Below are 19,562 nucleotides of genomic sequence, written 5' to 3' on the forward strand. Positions count from 1 at the left end.
CTGTATAATATTGCGGTATTTACTTCCCGCCTTTTATTGTTCATATAATTTTAAAAAATAAAAAGATTTTTCAATTTTTACCTCCCAAAAGTACCAAATAGATCATGACCAGAAGCCAAAGGTTTCAAATTCGATGATCGCAGCATTTTTTCTACTAGAAAAAGTCTTAGATACAAATATAAAAAAATCAGAATCTAAATAGTAGGTATTTCAAATAATATAAAAAATACTTGACGTTGAAAGTGTTTAAAAAAATATTCAATAGGTAGGTACTGCATTAAAAAATACTTGAATACTTTTACTAAAATAGTCAAATACTGTTCAACCCTAACCCTAGGGGCTAGGACTCAACGTCTCAACCTGCCTATTATTATTAAATTTATTATATTGATCGAAAGCTGTATCACAGAATAGATGAAATCTGTATTATCTTAAATTTGCTTAATTCAATATAACATGTGTTAAAGTTCATTATGATTTTCAAAGTTACTGCAACTGTGTATCGTTAAGTTAGAATTCGATACCGCCATACCACGATGTAGAGAAGAACCCATGGAGTATAATAAATTGTTCTGTGGTATGGAAGAATATATATACCTATATAATCTCTTTTCTACATCGTGTACCGTACATGGTACATTTTGGTCAACGAGCACTAAACAGTACGATTTAAAATAATAGATACTAAGTTCCGTGGTAAACATCATTTAACATTTTATTTTTTAACTCACAAAACATTATCACTCAATTGAACAAAAAAATATTTTATTTTTGCTATTTCTTATTAGTTGAAAAAAATAATAAGTAAAAAGTGATAACATATTTCAAATTTAAATAAATATCTAAAATATGCGCCTATAATAGTTTTAAATTCCTAAACACAAATAATGCAACTTTATTAAAGTTCCTATTAAAAGTTACAACTGCAATTAGAAATTAAATCGAATACAAATGGCTTCTACTTCGAGTCCATCAGGATCTGAAAACCCCACGGATAACTTGAAAAAAGAACCGTCCAAAGGTATTCTAAAGCCTTCTGTCAGTTATGAAGAAAAAGAGTAAGTTAATTTTAGGATAATCATAAATCTTTTTATGTTTATTGTATTACAACCTAATATAATAAACCGTAATTCTGTTTTTTCATATTCAAGAAAACAGAAAAAAATTGGGAACAAGTCTGCTAAGTGGGATGAAATGAACATATTAAAAACTTTACATCCACCAGATAAAGATTATGGACACATGAAAGTAGATGAACCAAAAACACCATATGAACGAGAAGTTAATGAAGATGATGACGAAATGGATGGTGGTGTAAATGCGGAAGAGTTGAGGAAAAGGTATTTAATATCATATTATACAGTTTTAAAATAAATATGAAGGACCTAGCATAAATATTTTCTAAAATTAACATTTTATTTTTTTTAAGATGAATTATTACCAAACATAATTATATATAATACGATCAAAATATAATGTTATCATATCATTTAGATTCATAATCCCCATCACAATCCTTTTGATTAAAATCTTGCAGTCCCTTGATCACCTTGATGCTTAATTTTGATTAATAAATAATAATTTAATTTATATACTAGGATTGAGGAAGGAGGTAGCCGAAGAAGTAGTTCATTTCAATCAGAAGAAGAACCTGAATCTGAAGATGAATCTCCAGAAGATAAAAGTTAGTTGTATTTTATAAAACTGATCAAATGTGTAACTATTTCATAATTTATGTAACTTTGTTAGGTACTAAAATTCTTGACATATTTAATTGATTAAACCATTTTATAATTTCAGTTACAAGGGAGGTATTTGAACAAAAAAGAAAGGAACATTATAATGAATTCCAGACTGCAAAAATATTGGCCAAACAAATGATGGATGAAGATGATGATGAGAATGATGAGAATAGTAAACAAAATGAAGCTAGCCTGGTATAAAGTACATTTTTCTTGTTGTGTGTTTTCTAAAAGCTTATTGCACAATATTGAAGAACAAAAATGTATTGTGATTTATTATGTTATTTTATTAAGGTAACCTTTTGCATAATTAGCAGTTTGTTAACCACAAATATGGATTGCTTATTATTTCATAAATATAATTTGATTCAAATTTAAAAAAATCGTTATCATAAATTATTAAATTTAATATGTAAAATTTTCAGTTTCTTTGAAGCACATAGTTGGTTTTTATAAAATAGCTAATAAACTAAACATGTTGCCTAACACAATCTATGTAAAATTATATTGCAAATATAACATTCAATATTTTTTAGCAGTTGTATTTAAATTATTTATTCAACTACATTTTTGTTGTGGTTAGTTTGTGGAAGGGATGTCAGAATATTTTTACATAAGTTAAGTATTTTTTTTTCCTGGTGTAATATGTGCTTAAAGAGACAAAACTATTCACAAAATAAAATAAATTGATTTTTTCTCAAAGTTATTTACAAAATTATAAAATAATTATTAGTTGAGTTTCATATTAAAATATAAATATTTGTTATGATTAGAAATTTTAGTCCTGTCAATATGAGTCAATATAAATTTTTATGTATCAATTATGATAAAATTTGTTGAAGTATTAATAACTGTAAATTGTTATATTTAATGTACATATAACACTGTTATTTGTTTGAGATAGAGGCACCATTCATACTCGGCTTACAATTGAAATGCATTATCTCAATTTTAAAAATGAGAATGGTTTAAATTTGTATCCAACAATTTATTGAACAATGTTTTTAGTGCATGAATAAATTAGGCCAATTAGCTTATGTTTGAAAAAAAAACTAAATGAAAAAATTTACTCAATTTTTTTAAATGTCTTTGACCTATGTTAACACATTTTGCTGTCAAGTACAGTTTAATTTTCAACAAAAAACAAAATAGGTGCAACAAGTTATCAACATTTTTGATTTTGAATGGCTGCATTTTGTTAATGATTTCTTTGATATTCATATTGACTTATTAATTTTTATATCTTAACAGTCCCTTGGTAAATCATAATAATAACTATAATTAAAATATCTAATCCTTAATTAAGTACAGGTTTGTCATTGGTACTTGTTATTACTCATGATATTAGCCAACATAAATCAGTATGAAAATTAAATAAACAGAGTCTTTTGTTTTCATACTTACCTATTTGTGTCATCAAATTTCTAAACTACATTTTTTCTTTCTGTATACAGTGAAAAATTTATGTTTATGAATAGACTCATATCTTTCCAATAATGAAAATACCTTAACATCAGATATCCTTTTTCAGTTTAAACAATATCCTATTTTATAAGGTTATCGCTCATCTATAATCGTTATATATATTATTTATTTAAGAGTTTATGTACTTTATGTATATTGTAATTATTAGGTTTGAAAAAATTAAGTTGATTATATTGATTTGCGTCAAGTGTTATAAAATTTAAAAATGAGAGACTAAATTGTATGTTAGAGACTTATTCTATATAATATAATAAATTCTTATGTAAAAATTATACCATGTAATATATATATATAATTTTTTTTTAATATAAGTTATAAACTGTTAAATTACGCGATCAATACATTTATAATATGACTTATTTACTAGAGTAACTTTAATTCAACAAATAGCAAATAGTTGTTTTTATTTGATCAGTAGGTATATCAGGTATCTAATATAATATGTTATGTTATGTGTACAATTTGCCTATTTTTGGATTAACTATAGTCTATATGACTATGCTTATGATATTTTAATATTTTTATTATAATACTCCTCATAATATATTTGTTAGATTGTAAATAAAATATTTTTATTCAAACCATTATAACTTAAAAAAATTACCAATATGTAAAAATGGTTCATCAATGATTATTAAAAGATATCTTTATCATACAATTATTTGTATTTGCTAGAATATGAATTAACTTAACACCATTAATATTTTTAATTAACTTTTAAAAAATGTGGATCTTGAATAAATTTAAATTGTGTGGATTTATGTAATTTGTCCAAAAAATTTAAAATTAAATTAAATTATTTTTTTAAAAGTTGAAATAAATGCTTACAAATCGTTCTAAGCTAGTATATGAAAGATCATTTACAGATTCACATTTTATTTTACAAGTATTATGTGTATTCAAAAAATATTTTATAATATAGTATTAAAGTATGTGTTATTTTGTAAATTAACCATACTTAGTTAAACAGTTGAGTGAAGATTGTTTTAATTACAATTTTGAATTATAAAATAATAATAATAAAAATAAATAATAACAACTGCTATACTAAAAATAATTTAACAGTTTGTAATTTAGGTAGGTTATACAAAAGTAATATATGATAGTATATAATGTACTCTCTAATGTATATGTAAAAACTAATCATTTAATCATTGGTATATTTTTCATTGATTATTTTATATAAAATAAACTTATATATATTTACTTGAACCTTGGTTCTCAACTGTTGTCTCACTGAAAATTTTTTATTTTACTAGTTTTTAATGAAGAAAATGTATAATTTATACCTACAAATGTATATATTTGGTTTTTAATTTTTCATAAAATGGTAAAATTGTATATTATTTTAGAACTGGGGTGTGTGGGGGCCGAGCCCCCATCCGAAGAGTGGTCTAGTTTTGTAACTGGGGCCAGCAGGCGAAGGGCACCATTTTAATATAGTTACATTACTTTTACAGGCAAGGTTACAATGTACTCTTTAACCTATAGTCTACGTGAAGATAATTGCAAAAGAACTTAATATAGCTTATTCTATTATGAAGATACTATTGCTGTGGGCGCATGTAAATTCTGTCAGGAAAACAAACAGGTAAAATTGAGTTTATGTAAACTTTATCAGTGAAGAAAATCAAGTCACAGTACACAATTAATATATAGGTACTAAGTATGTTATTAAAATATTCAAAAACTATACGAAAATGAATAAAAATAATAATTGTCCGAACAAATCATCAAAATTGTCATGTGTTTTATCATAAAAAATAATTTTAATAATCATAAAACATGTACCTAGCAACCTAGGTTTGTTATGTTATTTTATAATACATTGAACTGTGAACTTTTAAAATTCACTAAAATTCAATATGAACTTAAAAAAAAAATGAATGTATACAATTTAGGTATCCCTGCAAATAAATTATGTTATTGAGTTATATAAAAATTTGAAAATATTGAGACTACTTATTTATAATCATTTTACATTTTTTTATTCTAGCCATACACTCATATTTATAAATTGTATAGATAGTATTTTATATTAATGTATAACACGCATAGTTAATAATATTATACAATTACCAGATCACTGGACCAGATTACCAGATTACCAGATCACCCCCCCCCCCCCGAAATAAAAATGTAGAAACATCACGTACAGCTTTTCAACTTTTAAATTCCATTAAAAACTCAGTTTTTATCATAGCTTTACATGTGATTGAGAAGTTTTTTTCTTTAACTTTACCACTATCTATAGCACTACAAAAAGTAAATATTGATTTGTCATATTGTTGTGAGCGAGTAACAGATGTATGTCAAATATTTAAAGAAATTCGAGAAAATGGCGATGATGAGTTTAAACAAATATTTTCTAATTCAGAAGAGTCTATGCTAGAAGGAATCATTGAGGTACCAAGAACTGTAGGGCGACAAACTGCACGTAACAATATTCCATCTGATACTCCGGAACAGTATTATAAAAGATCAATATTTTTACCTTTTTTAGATCATTTTATTTGTCAATTACTAGATAGATTTACTAATCATCACCATGTAATGGCTAAACTACAATCACTTATTCCAAATTGTCTTAAGAATACAACTGGTATAAAAGATTTTCAAGAGGTAGCGCTTTTTTATAAAGATATTTTACCTAATTATGAAACATTTGACGCAGAAATTAAAATATGGCTAGCTAAATGGAAAAATGTATCTGATAGAGACCGTCCTACTACATCATTGACTACTTTGTCTGCAATGTCTTATGATTTTTTCCCAAACATTCACAGTCTTTTGACAATTTTGGCCACATTNTTTTTATTATCGTGTAATTACTCCATTGGAGGAAAACTAAAAATTTCAAAATAAATTTTCTAAGCCAGCAATTTAAAGTGTATTAAGTCGATTGATATTTTGTTATTTTATAACAATTTTAAAATCATCTTTTTATATTACATAGCTGATCCCGCACTTGGTTGCCTGCTAAAAATACCAACTCTATATGATTTAAATGTGTGTTCAATTTGTTATTTAATCCCCAGTGTAGAGATATTCAAAACTTCAAGTGACAAATTAACCCCATCTTAATCTCCATTGAAGATTTAACACACATTCATATAAAATACAGGCCTAAAATTATAATCAATCATAATAACTATTTTTTTCTCTTATTTTTAGCTTTGTATAAAAAAATTAAGATTCACTTATTGAGATGTGATACAGCCTTGAGATCCATTGAAGAGTATAGCTTTCTGATGGTAAATTTTTTTGAAATCGGTTAAGTAGTTAAAGAGATTACCTTGAATAAATGAACAATTTTTCTTCTTTATTTATAAGTTTATAATAAATAGATTTAAAACTTATTTGATTATAATTAATATAATAATATGAAAATTAATAAGAATGTTTTATTTACTAATTCTAAATTCTAAATTTACATTGTATAGCAGTAGTAATATAATCAGTAGTTCTTTATGAGAAGTTCAACATAAGAAGTCAAATTGGCCACATGGATTTTTTCCTATAAAAAAATATAAGAATAATATAGTTAAGGTAATTAAATATTTAAAAATAAACATCATAATTCACAAAATTTAAAAGTTGTATGGTCTTCCATGCACTTAAAATAATTTTGAAGTTGAATGAATTATAATTAAAATACCTACATAAATTTATTATTTCATTAAATTATTTTTATGTGTCGTTATGGTGTTAGGTGTTAGTGGCTGGTGGGTACCAAATATGCATAATGAACACATCGGAAATTTGAAAATATTGAATCGATTTGTCATATTTTTTAAATGAAAAACTCTTTAATGATTATTTATGAACTAATAATTGTAAAATGGTATTTACTCAAATAGACATCATATATAAGTATTATGTAAAAAATTACATTGGAAGTTAATAAATATTTTTGAATTGCAACAATAAATATCTAAAATCCTTGATTTTTGATTGAATATTCAATTTATCACCCAGAAAAAGACTAGATATTCTATAACTATAATAGATTATGCACACTTCTTACAAAACAAATTGCCAACTCAGAAAATCTTAAAAATCAAAAATTAAAACAATCTTTTTTTCAGTTAAAAGATCCAGGTAGTCTTGCTAAATGATAAAGAAAAATATTGACTATTCCTTCTATAGAAAACAAAATATACTACTTTTTAATCCTCTCGCAATGACTCTTTTTGCCTAAATGAATGGCAAAACCTATTCTTCAAGTTACATCTAAGCAAACACTATTTAGTCGAAATTGCAATGTCAGTAAAAAAATGTTGGGTCTATGAATTTCCTATATTTTTCAATTTCTATTAAAATAACCTAAGTGGAATTTTCAATTAAATTTTCAAACTTTCCGACCTTGCAAAAAAAAATGTATAGAAAGAAATCAAAAAAGCATACACTAGGTAAGTATAAAATGGACAGATCGAGCCCTCTACTTAATTTTAGAAAAATTTCAAACTGCTTTTAATGTTGTGTGGAAGTATGACTTAACCATATTGTATTCAAATTGTAATCTGTATAATGGTTACAACTTAAGTCTAAAATGTCCACAATGACATCAGCATACCAAACTTATTGTTGGGGACCTCCTAATTAAGTTTCTAAGAATCTTTTATAAAAGTAATTTATCAGCCCCTCTCCAAAATCAAAATTAAGGCTACACCACTGAAACAGGTTATATGTTTCTCCAGATTGTCTACAAAAACAACATTATACAATTTTTCAGGTTTGCTTATAAACCCAAAAATCAATGCATGTCTTAATTGTGTACAAAGTATTTATTAGTAATAAATGACAATGTCTTAAATTAATAAAAAAATATTTTTAAATATTATATTATACATAAATACAGTAGCCATACCTCGAGAGTAGTTTCAATACTACGAAGTCCAACAATACCATCTTCTAAAGTGGTCTCATTAAGTACAGCTATATAAGGTATACCAAGACAGTCCGAATCTGTGAATTGTGATTCGAGTGACTTTTTGGCAATGTTTGGAGCTATTAAAGTTGATACCCCAGATTTTTTTAAATTTAATCCTAAGTATGTGGAAAGTTGTCTCAATTCGTCAGCTTTTTTTGCATCTATAAATTATTAAAATCAATCTGTTAAAAATAAATCGATGATCACACACTAGACTAAGCTGCCTGACTTAATAGTGGAGCCGCGAATGTTATTTTGTACGGAGCTAATTTACGATGGAACCGGAACACTTCCCTGCGATCATTATGATAAGGCAATTCTGTATATCCATCACACAGAAACACCATACACGCTTTCTCGAGACTAGTTTCACTTTCCACTACATGAGGCAAGACTTTTCTTTTGCCTACCCTTGACTATATTTAATTGAAACAAACAAGGTAAATTTAATATTGTTATTAGACTACAGTTAGACACAATAATATAAGAAGATTATTATTTATTACTGGCATTTACTACTCACTAAAAAAATTTCTTGTTCTCCTGGTTCGAGACTATCAAACATTTTAGTACTAACGTTACGTATGGTTTCAATTGTCTCCTGACCCCATTCAAATTCAGCCCGAATTTCTGTGCTCTCTTGCCCATTATCATCAGTTGATATTTCTGTCAATGAAAATCTACCAGGATTGGCAGAGAACTACGAAATACGAATAATATACAACATAAAAACTTTATGTATCAGTCTTAATATTTTAGTGTTTTAATGTTACTTTTCTCCACCAAATTTTGCGTTGCCTTTGCCAGTGATAGAAAAACTGTTGACTTTCTTCCGGTATACAAAATGCAAAATACTTAAATCTTGTAAAATTCTTAGGGCTATATTAGGAAAAATAAGTAGGTACGTAATATTGATAATACTTAAAAATATAAGTACCTATATGATAATACATATAGTTTTAATTATAAATTAGAATAATCATGATGGGTAAACACAGAAATCAATTAATATTTTGTATATAAATAAATCTTATGTTTTGAATTCTGAGAGGAGCAAATAATGTTTTTTTTTGTGCCTAGAGATCTTTTTTGTAGTAGAAAAAATGTTTTGCTATGTTATGAATAATATCTCCATATTAATACATCCAGTTGTTTAGTTGGCACTATGTTTTCTTCCTTCATTTTAATTTTCATAGCTTAAATTCCCCTTTTAATGTAGATGTACATAAAATTTCATTTTAATTATTTTTATAAAATTCAAAAAATCATAAGTTGATTAACATTATAAAAAAGTACACTAGGTACTCCAAATGTGCAGCATAGAGTTCAGAAGGTAACAAGCAATGCACAGTTAAGTTAAAATGTTTGAATTTGATTTCAACCTTCATCAAAGTAAATCATTCTAACATGGAAAAAATAATGGAAACCTTGAAGTAAAGGGCTTGAGTTTCCACTATTCTTGGAACTGTAAGAAACACACACACCTTTTCCATAATTTTACTGACATAATCAAATCCCTTTTAAAACTTGCCTACCAGTATACATATAACCTCCCTTTCTTCGAGGCTTATCCTTCTTCCATACAACAGCTTATCATATCTTTTAACTCGTTTTCATCTCATATAGGTATGTGGTGTTTATAACTTGTCACACCTAAAATGGTCCACTAGTAATCTAGTCTTAAATTACTGCAAAAATCTATAAGATGCACTTTCTCATCAGAGCATATTTATACGTTTATCTTTTTTTTTTAATTTTTCTTAACTTAAGAGGATGTTGTCATACCCGCATATTTTGTCTTAGTTTTGCAAACGCATAACATAGCTAATTATTCTAAATAATTCATTTAACACTGATATGTTTAATCTTAGGGTGGCCTATAATCAAATTTAAAAGAATATTATATAGACGATGCCATAGGTTATCTTTTTATATTTCAATTTTAAAATGTACAAGCAATTTACTATTTTAAAATTGAAATATAAAAAAACCAATGTCATCCCTTGATAATATTCATACTTCTAAATTTGATGAAAGGTCAATTCACTATAAGATTTAACATAACACAGTTCAATGAATTATTTAGAATGTACAATTTGTTAAGTTATGGGTTTATAAGAAGGAGACAACACATGTTGATATGTATAGCGTCCTCTTAAATAAGTTCATTGTTCATTAAATTTTAAATGAAACATTTTCATCACTGAAAACTTTCTACCACCATTAAATATAATTAGAGTAGAGGACTTATTTAAAACAAGAAGATATATTTACAACCATCTAATTTAAGTATAATTCATAATATATACTTTCAAATACAAAAAAAACCTTTTTTCTAAATGAAACTAACTTTTATAATTTAAATTTAAATTGATTTGTTAAAGATATGTGGGATATACTATGAATACTACATATGATATATTGGTATCTAACATAATTAAAGAGTATAATCATTTTCAAAAAATCAGGAAGCACAAGTTCAGTCCATCTGACTATGGTACTGATGGTTACATCTTATACAATATAATGTACATGATAAATACAGTTTAAAACCTTAAGTTAAGTTATGTTAAGATAACTTTTATAATTTTACAGATAACTTGGCATAACTACGACGGAGTTTTTTGGTGATGAATTAAGAATATCATATCTACCAGTTTTTTAAATGTTATGTAACATTTGTGAATAACATCACATTATATGGAAAAGTAAAAACCATTAATTTTGCATATTCCTGCACCACCGCTGTTGTGCCATTTTATCAAATGATCATCTATTACCTAAGACTGGTAGACATCAGACAGTGGTACTACTTTTATACTATAACCTAAATAGTAAATACCTAAGACAGTAATATTATGTCTATGCCCTATACTTGCATATCATTGACATTAATTTTCTGTCATCATATTTCAGATTTAATTAACATGAAATTATCATCATTATATTATTTTTACTCAACGAGTATTTGGTTTCTAAGGGTTTAGATATTTTATGTATTACCTAAAACATTTTCTATTGTCAACTCCAGAATCCATTAAATCTAATTGTTCACAGAGACTTCTTGAATCAGCAAAACTGAATGGTAGTTGGTTATTGGAAAATTGTTTAGCGTGCATAAATGGATCTTTAAGACCTTAGATAAAACCAATGTTAAAACAACAATAATAATATAAAAATGTTATTTTTACTAAAATAGTAAATGGTAATAATTTTTTTTTTTTATCTCAAAAGATCAATTGTTATAACTATTAAATATAGGTTAGTGAAATACAATTCATCTTACTTAAAATATCGTTGAAGTATTTTTCTTGGACATTACAAAATTGAAATACACTTTCATCTCTACTAGTAACATTGCTATATAACCATTCATTTCTGATATTTTGACATAACAGTTCTCCTGTAGCACCAAATTTTAAATGGTCGATAGTACTATTGATGATAATAGGTTCCATAAATGCATAAGTTTTGCACATGGGTAATATTCTGTTTAATAGACTCATTTTATAGTCTTAAAATTGAATAAGTAATTTAAAAAAATTTAATGATAATTTAAATTAAAGATAAAACTACCAGTTTACTAATAATTATTTCTACAAAATTATAATTTTTATTAGACTTGATTTGTGGGAGCAACAAAATAATCTTCTTCCACAACTAATGCATTACGCATAATTTCTCTTCTTGTGATTTTGTCTGATGATAGATCTTTTCTTAAACCAGTATTCCTGAAAATTATTATTACATTATAAATAACATTTGGAACAACAATTTAAAATGATTAAACAAAAATTTATTTATTTACTTCTTAAATGTATATGATTATTTTTTGCTTTTCTACAAGTGGAAATGGATTAATGAAGGGATAACATACTAACAACACTTTTACTTTAAAATAAAAATAAGGAAAAACTAGGATACGTATTTTTCTTTTATTACAAGATAATGATAGTTATTAGTATTAAACAACGAATAGGTAAATAAATGTAGTATATTCAATTATTATTATTTATTTGCTACATCATGCATAGTAATATTAAATATTAATATCTTATAGTTTACTTCGATGAACAAAGATATAATTTTGTGCTATCATATTATCATATTAGTTTACTTAATGATTTATGTACAAGTTAAATATACACTTTAATGAAGTATTATATTTTTTTAATGTAAATAATATAACTAATTTTACATACAAAATAGTAATTAGTAATTATTTATTAAAATAATATACAATAATTTTTATAAAATTATAAAGATGGTAGTACATACATAAAATAATTGAAGTTTTAACTCAGAGAAATACTTGAAATACTTGAAAATTATTATAAAAATAATAACTACTTAACATTAAAACTGCCTCTAGTATGGATATGTTTGGTATTACATTTTTATTACATAATTATTTATATAGGAAAATTATCTCTTTAATCCACAGATCTTGACATACCAGATCGATTTAATATATTATTTTCTGTTGATGTTTGATTACTAGGATACCGTGTATGATTTATACTATACGGATTGTGGTTTGATTGGCTTTTGAAGTTTGGTTCGGATTGATGTCTTATATCTGGTAATAAACCTGAAAAAGGAGCACGATAATGTGATGCCAGGTGCCTCTTATGGTGATTAAAAGTTTTATGTTGAAAACTTCTAAACTGATTTTGTATGGGTTCAACGTTTTTTACGCGGTCAGATTTTTCAAAAAATCTAGAATTTTTTACGGTTTTTGCAGTATTTGTTAAAGTTGAGTGTTTTCTTTTAGACGTGGATGCATTTGATTGCTGGGCACTGTTGAGATGTGTATGCGTTTTAGAACTATGGCTTTCATTAGAATGTATTGTAGGAACTTGTGGCTCTTTGGGTTGGATGTTTTTTGTAGAACCAGAATCCTCACTTATTTTTGTATTTGTTTTATATTTTAATAAAAGCTCATTAGTATTCAGTAACTTTGTAAGTGGTTTTGGTTTAATCAAACTTTTAGTTGGCAATTGCTTGTTCTTAAATGATAACCAAACATCTTTACGTTCTTCAATGGTTAATTGTTCTTCCACGGATTCAACAAGCATGGAATCATGTTCTTTAAAATCACTAATTGATTCAAAATTGTATCTGATTAATTGGTTTAGTACAGGGTCCTTTGAGTTAGGAAGTAGTTGATTATAATGTTTTATTGAATCAAACGTAAATAAGTCGTTAGTTTGATCATATGATACTTTTCGACTCATATGTTGTAAATCTACAACACTACTAGCCATTCCTAATTTAGAAATTTGTCGATAATATGCTTTAGGTTCTACAGTTCCTTTAGCTAATAATCTGTTAACATAAACAGTTTTTTTCTGTCCAAATCGTAAACATCTGTAGATGGCTTGTAAATCATTACTAGGATTCCACGATGTACTGAGTAACAATACTCTATTAGCACCAACCATATTATATCCAAGGACGCCAGTACCCATGGATAAAAGAAAAACTTTAGAAGTATTTTCAGGGTTATTAAAAGCTTCACACATTTGATTTCGTATAGACAAAGGTGTTTTACCATCCATTCTAAGATAATCTTCTCCTAATACCCATTTCTTCTCTTGTTTTAAAAAATGTTCTAAAGCATCCAAAGCTAATGGTGATTTTAAAAAACAAAGTACCTTTTCATTTCTTTTGGAACATTCGTGAATTGTATTTAAAACATATGTGATTTTATTGCTTTGTTTAGCTTCAAAAAATCTTGGATCTTCTCCATAACTATCAATCCATGACAAGTCTTTTGATAATTTTTCATCAACTGTAGTCCCTAATTCGCGTTGTTTGCTATTTTTAAAATGTTTCAATCTATATAATGTTAATGGATGTAATGTTATTAATGTTAACACATGTAAGCGTAAAAATACATTACAACCATCATTAGATGTTTTGTTATAATGCAAGAACTTCTCATAAAGTTCACATTGGAATTTAGTTAAATTAATCTCTATTGTGTATTCTATTTTGTTGGTAAATAAAGGTTTTAGATTCTTATCATCAATACGATGGACAGTATTCTGTAAGAGCTTATATAAAATGAACGTACGTTGCTTCATTATTTTAACATCTTCATCACACGAGTCTATAAATTGGCCAGCATCAATTGGTTTGATAAATGTTGTAACAAAATCTGTAAGATTTCCCAATATGTTAGGTCTTACAAACTCTACCAATGTGTGGTATTCTTTAAGAGAATTTTGCATAGGAGTTCCTGTTAATACTATTCTTCTTTTTGTTCTTATTTGTGTTAAACTTTTTAATAGTATAGTTTGGGTGTTTTTAATATAGTGCCCTTCATCCAGAATAACAACATCAGGCCCAGGATCAACTAAAGTGTGATAGAATGCTTCTTGTAAATCACTTTGTTTACAATTCACCAAACTCTTAAAGTTCTCATAACTAAGAATAAGAATACCTCCTTTAGATTTCCATGTCGCTATGTTTGTTATATTGTATAGTTTCTGAGTCTTGGGCAAATCATAAATTTTGACAACTTCATCTACATCAATATTTTTTAACCATTTATATATTTCATCCATCCAATTATAAATTAATCCAGGTGGACAAATTATTAAAAATGTTTTTATATTAATTTGGGTATGGCATAATATAGTGTATATTATAGTTATAATTTGCAAGGTTTTACCAATGCCCATTCGGTGGGCTAAAATACACCCCGTCCCTTCAGTAGTATTTGTTTTTTCCACAGTTTCAAAAACTGTATTCCATAAAAAATGAATACCTTCCACCTGATGTACTTTTAAGACTTTAGCTAATTCTTTAGAAACTTTTACAATTGGTTTTTTTTTAACAATATCAAATTCTAATACTATATCATGAGGTTTTAAATTTAATTCTTTAACTATACTCAACATTGCATTATTTCGAACAATCTGCCGTTTTCTTAAATTAAAGTCAGCTTTTCTTGCTTCATCTACAGCTTCATTAGACACCTTTGGCTTAACCTTCCTATTTTTTTGTACAGGTGTTTTGAGTTGTGATTTAGATTTTGGAATAATTTCTTGACTTTGTCTAGATGGTGAAATTATTTCATGGCTAGAACTCTCAGGGTCAAATATATCTTTAATGTCTGATCCTATAACATAACTTTCTAAATCTTCATGTTTGATAGGGGTACTGTTTATTAAATTTTGTTTCTTGCTGCCATTATAATCTTCGGATTCTTCATACTCATCATCTGACGACAATACTATAGTGTATTTTCCACCAAATATGTTTGTAATGAGTTGGTCACTTCTATTTTCAGTTTTTATTGTTTGATTTAAACAATTATCACTACATCCTTGTGAACTTGAAACTATAGGTTCTTCTGAAACTATAGGTATACTAGCACAACTAGATACTTGACTATTTGTAACTTCTTGATTGTCATTTTTGACAGTCAGTGGTCTAAAATTACGTGCAAAATTTAAGAATGTAGATTCATTTATATCTAATTGTTCTACAACGTGAGTTAAATTAATTGCAGTACTCTGGATTAAACCTTTGATTTTATTATTAAGATTTATATTTTCCAAAGTATTTATAAGGTCAACATCATGTTTTTCCAACTCTTCCAACTTGGAAAAAAGCATTTTTATAATGTTAAAAACATCAGTTAATGTATGTTTATACTTATTGGAGTATAAAATATATTCAAATGTTTGGTTTAGCTCTGAATATTTTGTCATCAACTCAAGTATAATATCATTGTTTGTTTCACTATTTTTAGCAATTTTTTTTTTAACTAATTCTGATTTATTCTTCCACATATTTGTACGTTTAGTTTTTGGTATTTTGGCTTTGCTTTTCTTTGTGGTTTTGTTAGTTTTTGCCATATTTGAACCCAGGATCTACATTAAAAAAAATTATCTTATAATAATAATATAACTTATTGGTGAATAAATTAAAGATATCTACTAATTTTTTTTAAATTTTTTAAAATTTTGCTTCAACTGGAAAAACTTAAAATGACAATAATTATTATTGAAAGAGTTTATTTTAAAATAATAGAATAAAATACACAAAATGCTCATCATTTTTAATTAAGCACGCTTTAGTTAACTTTGTTAAGCTTAACGTACCAAATATATGTAGAGCAGTTCATATTAATTATTGTCACTAGTGTAAAAATGTAAATACTTGTCAATTGACTTATAATACAGTTCAAAGGTAATAACATTATCTCTGTTAAAAGATTTTTTTTAAAAGACTTAAAATTCTTTCCCAAGTTGGCCTAGGAATATTGAGTAGTCTTAACCAATTGACCTAACGGGTGACATTACTGGGTGCTTACCTACCTTACATTCAGCTAATGTAAACTGTCACAAAAATGTCTTATTGTTCATAAACTTATATGCATCGTAATTTATGTTTACTTAAAAAAAAAAATTAATAATGGTATAGCTTGCTTCAAAATATAAATACACTGATAATAGTATAATAGTGTTACCTGTAAATTTTACAATAAGTCAATTGCTCTAATATTAAAAATAAATGTGAACAATTATACATAAATTGTTGGTGTAATGTCTGAGTGCTTCCATGAGTCATAACGCACAACAATAATTGTAAGTGTGGTATCCTCAATATGTATTAGATTAATTGTCAGTTATCAGCGAATTGGCTTTTGTCATAAGCATAACTCATCTCATAAGAACGAGAGGTGTCAGAAATTATGGATAGTAACATGCAGTGGCAGAATGAAAAGCTATTTCACAGTGTTGAGTAAATTACTCATTACATTAAATATTTTTATTTAAATTATAATTGTATAACATGGCATTACCTTTATCATGCTACTTTACTTTTTCATTCAAAAAGAAGGGTGGTATAAACAATGTTCCTTTTTTTTTAAAAAATCTAATTATGAAATCAGTTCATAACGACTAATAAGTAGAAGGTAGGTAAATTTACGTTACACATGAAAAATATGTATAAGAATTAATTTCTAGGATCTTTAATAATACCTATTGTCGATCATTATTTATTATCTAAGACTTTCAGAATTTTAGATAAATTGTATTGATTTATTATTTTTCTCAAATATTGTAGCCACTAGTTTTTGTCATACATTCTAAACATTCATAACTTATTTTAAAAACGTTACTCCATAGAAATGATATTTAAAAAGTAATTTCATGACAATTGTGTAAATTTAAATAAAATATAATGAAATGACTTCAGCATTACCGCAAAAGTAATTTTGTTACAGTAATTTGTAATTTATGTTATGTCACTACCCAACACTGATATTTTATGAAGCTACTGTTTCATTTAAAAGTGGTGGTGGGTATCTTAACGGTAATTTTAATTTACAATAATTTATGTACCTACTTATATAAATTAGGTTTGGTGTTAGGCTTGGGTAGATGAGTACTTATTTTAAATAGTTGCTACGTTAGAAAAAAGAGTTCACATTGCCACTGGTAGAATTCAATTCTAAGAAATATTTTAAATAGGTATTAACAATTTTAATACTTCAATAAAAAAGTATACAAATATATTCTAAAAAGTATTTCAAATATTAATAATTTTATACAAAAATTATTTTTCATGTAATATGTTTGAAGTGGTACCCAAAAATATTTTTCATTAAATAATTAAATATTAAAAATTGAATGATTGTACGTTGTTGTCTCATCAGCAGTAAGCAAATTCTAAGGAAAAAAAATGTTGAGAAACCCGAGCTAAAAATCTAATTTAAAAGAATTTTGTACTTAATATTTTTAAATTTTTAACAAGTATGTCATCACGGTTATAACAATATTTAAACTTGTGTACATAACTGTATAATCTTAAAATCTTCTGATATAACTATGTATTGTATATAATTTGTTCGTTAAGACTTAAGGCTGAAGTATTAAACACAATATGGCACTTTTGAACAATTCAGTTCTAAATTTAATATTTGGAAAGAAACATCTAGCAGGGATTTTGGCACTTTTATACAATACTGTTAGTAATTATTTTCTTCTTATGTTGTTTTGAAGCTTTTGTCAACAACTATAAAAATAAATAATTTTGGGATGATAAAAAGCCTACTGATCACGTTTGAAATTTAATAAAATTATGACAACTTTTACATTACACCACTATAAACACCAAACATTGTAATATTGCTCATGTGCTTCATAGTTCATAAGCATACATTTTCTAGTCACCATAATCAATATATCTACATCAAAATGAAAACATTAAACCTATCTGTTTTATTTAGAATTCAATTGGTATAGCTTATACATACATTTTCCAGTCACCACAATCATTATATCTATGTAAAAAAAAATTTGAAAAACAATCTGTTTAATTTAGAATTAATAAATAGGAAATAAATAGTTGTAGGTATGCCAAAAACTATTTTATCTATTCATGAGTTGCAGTTACTTACTATAAGCTCTTATTATTATAACTTTATTATTACTTATTTAGTATTTAAATTATACTTTGCTTATATCTTAAATAAATTATACTAATAGTCATAATTTGTTATATATATTACATTACTACTAACTTTACTGTCTATGATATTACTTACCAATTCTCCAGGATAGTAATGAGCGGTTGCACTTTGGATGTATCAATATTAGTGATACGATCAGCAAATTTAACCGAGGCACTTAAAACTTCGAGACCACCTTCTTTTGAAAATCCAACATGAGATACAGTTTCCAGGCGTTTAACCAAATCTTTGTCTAAACTCAAAGTAGTACTTTTATTTATAATACTACTAAGCCACTTGAAGACTCCCTGTGTACAGTGGACCAAATTATTCTTCCGGAGTGTTGTTGATAATATTTTGGACATGATTTTATAACTATTTTGTGTAACAAGCGACCATGAGTTTCGATTATTCGAATCGTTTTACGATTATAATTTATATATTATAGGTACATAATCAGTTACAAATTACAATACATTCATACTGCATGCCTTCTTAGTTACCACGTGAGTGGTAAGTGGTGATACGGTCTCCTTATCATTGATGTTAGCCGCCATTTACACTTGGATCATATTAAACTAGTAAATATTTCGGCCGGATGAACTTGTAATTTGTATTGAAATGAATTTTGGGGAGTACGTAGGAGGATACTGAAATACATATTTTGTGAAATTTTGAAATTTTAACTTTTTCAATGGTAACCCCTATTTTGAGCACATGATTTGGATTGACCGAATTTTTTCAAGTTGATTTGACACTCATAATACTTGGCTCTTAGTTCAAAGGTTTTATATAATCTGTTCTAAGACCGCGTGTAATATAAAGCACAATTATAAAGAACCTCTTTATAATCATGATGTTAAGAGGACGCTATACCTGCATCGTTGTCTTCGTTTTACAAGAGCGTAACATATCAAATTTTACCTTC

The 19,562-nt window shown here is 26.4% G+C and overlaps 3 protein-coding genes across 4 annotated transcripts; 1 reads left to right on the forward strand and 2 right to left on the reverse strand.

The window, feature by feature from the left end:
* Window positions 1–706: 706 nt before the first annotated feature.
* On the forward strand, window positions 707–2,277 carry LOC111030581 (protein phosphatase inhibitor 2-like). Its single transcript, XM_022310139.1, has 4 exons — window positions 707–1,058; window positions 1,152–1,340; window positions 1,599–1,684; window positions 1,801–2,277. Exons 1-4 carry the CDS (start codon window positions 952–954, stop codon window positions 1,941–1,943), a joined length of 525 nt encoding a protein of 174 aa, XP_022165831.1. The 5' UTR covers window positions 707–951; the 3' UTR covers window positions 1,944–2,277.
* Window positions 2,278–6,611: 4,334 nt separating this feature from the next.
* On the reverse strand, window positions 6,612–11,775 carry LOC111030572 (DNA polymerase subunit gamma-2, mitochondrial). Its single transcript, XM_022310124.1, has 7 exons — window positions 11,447–11,775; window positions 11,164–11,296; window positions 8,934–9,039; window positions 8,684–8,860; window positions 8,390–8,576; window positions 8,098–8,321; window positions 6,612–6,744 (listed from the first exon to the last, which is right to left on the reverse strand). Exons 1-7 carry the CDS (start codon window positions 11,664–11,666, stop codon window positions 6,685–6,687), a joined length of 1,107 nt encoding a protein of 368 aa, XP_022165816.1. The 5' UTR covers window positions 11,667–11,775; the 3' UTR covers window positions 6,612–6,684.
* A 749-nt stretch (window positions 11,776–12,524) lies between these two features.
* On the reverse strand, window positions 12,525–18,842 carry LOC111030568 (transcriptional regulator ATRX-like). Of its 2 annotated transcripts, none has more exons than XM_022310116.1 (2): window positions 18,731–18,842; window positions 12,525–16,046 (listed from the first exon to the last, which is right to left on the reverse strand). In XM_022310116.1, exon 2 carries the CDS (start codon window positions 16,029–16,031, stop codon window positions 12,594–12,596), a length of 3,438 nt encoding a protein of 1,145 aa, XP_022165808.1. In that variant the 5' UTR covers window positions 16,032–16,046; window positions 18,731–18,842; the 3' UTR covers window positions 12,525–12,593. The 2 variants fall into 2 exon arrangements, with proteins under 2 accessions (XP_022165808.1, XP_022165809.1); XM_022310117.1 differs by lacking the exon at window positions 18,731–18,842 and adding an exon at window positions 16,494–17,143.
* Between the last annotated feature and the right edge of the window lie 720 nt (window positions 18,843–19,562).

Source organism: Myzus persicae, unplaced genomic scaffold (genome assembly GCF_001856785.1).
Source record: "Myzus persicae strain clone G006 unplaced genomic scaffold, MPER_G0061.0, whole genome shotgun sequence".
In the NCBI taxonomy this organism is placed as follows: Eukaryota; Metazoa; Arthropoda; class Insecta; order Hemiptera; family Aphididae; genus Myzus; species Myzus persicae.

What these genes read in the sequence shown, in the direction of transcription:
- LOC111030581 (XM_022310139.1), top strand. Translation starts at nt 952, where the DNA reads ATGGCTTCTACTTCGAGTCCATCAGGATCTGAAAACCCCACGGATAAC. An exon ending in GCGGAAGAGTTGAGGAAAAG is followed by an intron (nt 1,341 to 1,598) that starts GTATTTAATATC and finishes TTTATATACTAG; the next exon opens with GATTGAGGAAGGAGGTAGCC. An exon ending in TGAATCTCCAGAAGATAAAA is followed by an intron (nt 1,685 to 1,800) that starts GTTAGTTGTATT and finishes TTATAATTTCAG; the next exon opens with TTACAAGGGAGGTATTTGAA.
- LOC111030572 (XM_022310124.1), bottom strand. Translation starts at nt 11,666, where the DNA reads ATGAGTCTATTAAACAGAATATTACCCATGTGCAAAACTTATGCATTT. An exon ending in GACAATAGAAAATGTTTTAG is followed by an intron (nt 9,040 to 11,163) that starts GTAATACATAAA and finishes TTCCTAATATAG; the next exon opens with CCCTAAGAATTTTACAAGAT. An exon ending in GTATTGAAACTACTCTCGAG is followed by an intron (nt 6,745 to 8,097) that starts GTATGGCTACTG and finishes ATTTTTTTATAG; the next exon opens with GAAAAAATCCATGTGGCCAA.
- LOC111030568 (XM_022310116.1), bottom strand. Translation starts at nt 16,031, where the DNA reads ATGGCAAAAACTAACAAAACCACAAAGAAAAGCAAAGCCAAAATACCA.